Below are 5,597 nucleotides of genomic sequence, written 5' to 3'. Positions count from 1 at the left end.
TATTCACGTCCTGTGTCAGATTCCTCTTCAATAAATTCTGAAATATTTCAGAAATAGTATTAATATATTTTCCCCCTAGTACAGCTTTTATTTTAAACGTATGTGGGGCGGGTAAATGGGATAGAAAAATAATGAATTCCTTATTCTTTTCTATTAGACCCCTCCTTTTACCGCCGGTCATACTTGAATTATATGGCTTTCATTAAGCCATGAATTAAAGTGGTCTGGGTATCCACTCCACTTAACTTAATACTTCCTTTTCCCACAAACCGTTTTTCTCCTCAACATTATTATATCATACAGTTCAGGTAGAGTCATTGGGATTAATTCTTCTCTGTAAAACACCTTGAATTTCTTCACCACTTAAATCCTGCTGACTTTTGTCAATCCTTCTTATCCTGAAGAGCTCATAAGTATTCTGCACTGTGAAACTACTTCTGAAGGGAGCATTCCTTTTCTCATCGGCAATACGTACAGTCCTTCCAACATTGAAAGTGAAACTGAATGTGTTTTTAGTCTCGTCCTTCTTAATATACAGCCTCACAAATTGCCTTTCCACAACTTCTCTTGCGGTTAGTACACGAATCTGACTGGGGGTCTGATTAGCCCCTAACCCGCGATGAGGTGAATCATTATAACTGGTAACAATGTCATTTAACACGTTTATATAAGTGAGTTTATTATTATGAGTTAAGTGTTTGTAAATTTTACTCTTCAATGTTCTAATCACCCGCTCAGCAATTGAAGACTTTATCTCTCTTGAATATACACCATACAATTTTATCTTTTTCCCATCAAGATATTGACGGACATATCTATTATAGAATTCCCCTCACTCATCAGAGTTCAGACGTGACACTCCCTTAAAATCATCACTGTCAAGGACAGTTTTGAGTGCCTGCATCAAACTAGTGCCATTTTTTTCTTTCTGGGTACCACTTGAAGATAGCGGGAAAATATATCAATAACAATTAAAAGATATTTATAACCACGGTTGTATCTCGCAAGTCTCGACATGTCAGCGAGATTACAACCAGCTATAGCTCTAGGCTTGGGTGATAGTACTTTCCTCCTCATGAACTTCTTCCGCGTGATTTTATGTAAGGTATATGATGACTGGCTTTCTAGAAAATCTCTAACAATACTCCTAGTAATGTTTTCATCCACCTTTCTCGCATTTTCAAATAATGTCTCTACACCACCGTAGCTATTCGGTGACTTTTCAGTTTCGTAAAATCTTTTTAAAATCGAGTTATGCCTTCTGCTCACCATTGAAAAATTACTTGATACTCGGTCTCCCCTACTATGTTAGTACGAAGTTGTAATTCTTCTGGAGTATTCTGTCCCAGATCCACTAATAAATAACCATACTTATTACGAGATAAAGCCCTTTTATATATTTCAGTAAAGTCAGGACCTTTCCTCTTGCCATGCAACTGACGTCCGAGTATTTCGATCTGACCAATATCAGATTCAGACTTATGCTTGTACTTCTACTAAATTTACCCAAGTGAAATACGTTCTGAATTATAAATATTACTTAAATATTTGAGTGTCGACCTGAAGTGAATGCTTGAGTGACAAATTTATTATCACACGCCTCTATAATGCAATCATCAAAGACGAATAATAAGCCCAGATCTCCTACAGCACTGTCTGTATATTCAAAAGGATTTAGGATCTCCCTACTAATTCTAAATTTATTTCTAATCCCGGTATGCCGCCCTAAGGGATGGTTGTCTACTCCACAGTACAGGATAGTGTGAAAGGCTTCATGATATTTTTCGATAATCTTTTGAGCCAACTGTGTTTTCCCTGAATTGCTATATCGAGCTATTATGATCCTGGATGGGGAGGAAAATAAATTTTCCACGTCTTTAGGGAAGCTTGAAGTTGTCATTGTGAAGGTGTGAATGCCAATGAGAAATTATTTCCATATATATGTTCAGTTTAGTGAAACACTAAAGTTATAATTATTGAAAAATCTTATTTACATTTATTTACAGTTTCGAAATTTTGTACTTCCTTCATTCAAGTGGGTGCTATTATAAATAAAAATTAGTCTTATTCAAATCTGTTTACACAAGGTGTTTTTAATGATTCCATTATTCGGGCGTGAGCTACTATAAACATTATGGAAATTATAATGATAATGATGATGATGATGATGATGATGATGATTATGATAATGATGAGAGTGATGAGGATGATATTCGGTTTTTCTTTGAAACCAAATGAGTTACAGATGCATTTACGGACTTGAATCAAATCACTGTCACAGTCAGTGCTATTTACCATGGGTTAGTGGGGAGAAGGGGAGTATTAGAGGGGAAAAAAATGATAGGTATACAGCCATAGCAGGGAGTAGCTGTTAAGAGGTGAAATCTTCGCCTTCCTCACGAATTTCAACCTCTGTGAGAATTATTCTACCAGTCTGTATACCCCTTCTCTTCTTGCGTGAATTGAGATTGTTGTGCATTCCCCTCCGTTTGATGCAACCTGTGGGAGACACACCTGTCTGTAATGATACCATCCCAGATGTAGAGGGTGAATAATGTGTAGGAGGAGGAGGAGGAAGAGGAGGAGGAGGAGGAGGAGGAAGAGGAGGAGGAGGAGAATGTTGACTACGTACCCTCCTCAGTGCATAGTTATTTTTACTCCTTCGTCTCATAATAATTGGCTTCTTGAGAAATCTTTGCAAATAAAGAGTAGGATTAGCTCCTGGAACAGAAGGGCGAAGAGGAGGAGGAGGAATGGAGGGGCGAGAGGTATCCACACTGTGTGTGATAGCCGGAGGGAGAGATGAAAGTTCATTAACCCTACCAGCAATATCATCACGAACCTTTGGATGACCGTATGAGTAAGATTCATATGTCGTCAAGTAATATCTATTATCTTCGTAGGGAGATAGGGCTATCTTACGATTATGGGTTAAACACATAGTCCCCTCAACCTTTTGCAGGCTATATACTTCTTTTGTCAATATATCACTCCCCCCTTTGGAGTCCTTATATTGCTGATGCTCTATAGAATGTTGGATTGACTGCTGAATAGCTTTAAGAGTGTTAGATCGGCTATTCATTGTCTTGTAAGAGTATACTTTAGGCTTGACACCTACAAATTCGGTGATGTGGTCATTTGTAGTCTCAAGCTTTAAGAGACCAAGATTCCCCTTCTCTCTTGCTTCGTGCAATTGATGGTCTTCGGGAAAGTTACTAAAGTCAAAATATTCTTTCAAAAGGCCTTTTAACTCATCATCTAGATTTCCAACTTCCAAAGTGAAGAAGAAACTATCAGTATCCATGTAAAGCAGCTTTATCTTTTCACCGTATAATCTTACGAGGGTATCATAAAAGAAGTCATACATAATCTTCTTTGATAAGCCTAGGATAGAGAAACCCATGTATATGGGAGAATCTGCCATAATATTCGTCATGGTGTGATTTACAAATACTCTATCCTCACTGGTCACATCAACAGACTTGAATGTATGTTTAGAGACATTTCGGAGGACTGTGTCTTCATTGTCGACGATTTCACTCTTGGTTAAGTAGTTTAATTGATTTTTAATCATAACCCCAAAGAGAGAATTCATCATAACTTTTATAGTTCATTTCTTATCACAATCTGTCTCCCTCGCGCGCATAGCAGCACATCCTGCTATATACTCACGAAGGTAGTACTCCTGTCTGAATTTATACACCCTTCTGATAGTTGAAATCTTTAACCCTAACCTTATGAGTGTTTGCAAGAGGGGAAGGCATATTAATTTATTATTCATGAGGAGGTGCGTACCCACTAGCTTCCTATTTTTTCGTGGGATGTTAATATTCAGTTCCTTGAGGAGATCCTGAGAATATTTAGAGATCAGATCCTTCGTGATATTAAGATGTTGCATAGCAAGGGGGAAGGCATCAGTTCTCAGAGCCACAGAATTTTCAACATACTAGTGTCACATAGAATAAAATATCCAATATCATCATGCACATCAATGGACAAGATATCCCGTTGTGTGAAAGTATCCAATTCTGAGAGGGATAACTCTGAAATATCCTCAAGCGGCATTCTGAACTTTATCAAGATGGTCGGGTAAAGAGAGGTGAAATCTGCTTACAGTATATATTGTGATTTAGTCAATGAAGGATTAAAGTTAGGATTTATGGATATATTGTTGGCGATTGCATGACGACGTATTAGACTGCAAAACCCTCCTTGAATATTTTCTGTGATAAGTTGATACAGCTCTCCATCACTGATGAGAGGTAGTTTTATACGTGTTCTACAGAGAAAGGCTTCCAGAGAGAGAGAAGTGCAGGTTAGGAAATATGTGCAGTCTAGGTGGAAAGAAGAAAATAAGGCATCTCTCCATGCCATAGACATATCACACAGCATTGCAACATCAGCTAGTAGGTATAATAAGGTATAGTCAAGGAGATTACCACATTGCGAAGCCTTCCATACAGATTTGATATGTTCGTAATCATCTTCGGAAATTGAGGAACTCGTCAACCTATTATTGAATTTAGTTCTTGTTGGGATACCCTCTTTAAGAAGGATGTCATACCCCGTAACATAATCATAAGGGGAGAATTGTTTGCCAGTCTTAAGTATGAGATCCTTTACTTCATCTGCATATCCTTCCAACAATCGATTTGTTATATGCAGTGAGCCATTATTATGAATATGACTCCTAGCCAAATTGGAAATGGTGCCTCTTATTATATTGACTGAATCTAAGAATTTTATCCTGCCTATAGTGCCATGATAAAATCTTAAACCGTCATTCTTCAAGATATTAAATCTAAATTGTTGAGAGGCATGCTTTAATATGAGGGGTAAACATAGGGCAAATTATGTAAGTACGCTCGGAGGGTTGGAACGACATCCTTAATGTTAAGATTGCATTTATTACATAGAGTACTCTTATGATTATCATATTGTAAATAATGCAAATGATGCCGATTTTTGCGTATATTCTCATTAAATTTAACTTTACATACATCACACTCCACAGCCTCTTTGAAATCCCTTAAGCTTTTCTCAGTCATATGAAGGGGATATTTTGGCAAACTCTCGCCAATATCCTTCTAGTCACTTGTCGGATTATTCAGCATCACATTGATGCAGTCTTCCCCATGACCGATTCTGTGACTTACATACTCACATGTTCTACCATTAACAATAACATACGCATAAGCAAAGGGCTTTTGTTTATATATTATTTTCTGATCTCCAAGTGTGTATATGTTATACGCCTCGAGGTCCATGAAAGCAATGTGATATCTTTTAAGTAAGGCAGCCTTTTTTTTAAAGGTTTTATACAAGTCACATGGTGGGTAAGACACTGTTGTCATATTCTGGCAGGAAGATGTGTGTGAGTGACAGAGGTCATCCGAAGAAAAGAATGTTAAGCATTTCTTGCATATACTTTTCATCCTCTTATGACGTACTTGACTCTGATGTCTGCATAGACCGTTCATGAAAGTGAGCAGGTTTCTAATAAGGGCAACGTGAACATCATTTATTAGTAGGAGAGGAACAAAATGAGTGGCTGAGGGGTTCCGTCCTGTCCTGGCTAAATGAACGGTGTAATGATT

At 37.6% G+C, this 5,597-nt stretch overlaps 1 protein-coding gene across 1 annotated transcript in view; it reads right to left on the bottom strand.

Moving 5' to 3' along the window:
• Window positions 1-3,966: 3,966 nt before the first annotated feature.
• Window positions 3,967-5,597, bottom strand: part of LOC137656233 (uncharacterized) — an 8,333-nt gene continuing 6,702 nt past the window's right edge. The window contains 4 exon segments of the mRNA XM_068390402.1: window positions 3,967-4,841; window positions 4,844-5,084; window positions 5,118-5,300; window positions 5,451-5,597. The exon segment at window positions 5,451-5,597 is cut by the window's right edge and continues 1,019 nt beyond it. Of these exon segments, the coding sequence (XP_068246503.1) occupies window positions 4,111-4,841; window positions 4,844-5,084; window positions 5,118-5,300; window positions 5,451-5,597 (1,302 nt within the window). The 3' untranslated portion in view covers window positions 3,967-4,110.

Source organism: Palaemon carinicauda, chromosome 17 (genome assembly GCF_036898095.1).
Source record: "Palaemon carinicauda isolate YSFRI2023 chromosome 17, ASM3689809v2, whole genome shotgun sequence".
Lineage (NCBI taxonomy): Eukaryota > Metazoa > Arthropoda > Malacostraca > Decapoda > Palaemonidae > Palaemon > Palaemon carinicauda.
The sequence above is the reverse complement of the archived record's forward strand: the minus strand, read 5'-3'. Positions and strand labels throughout refer to the sequence as shown.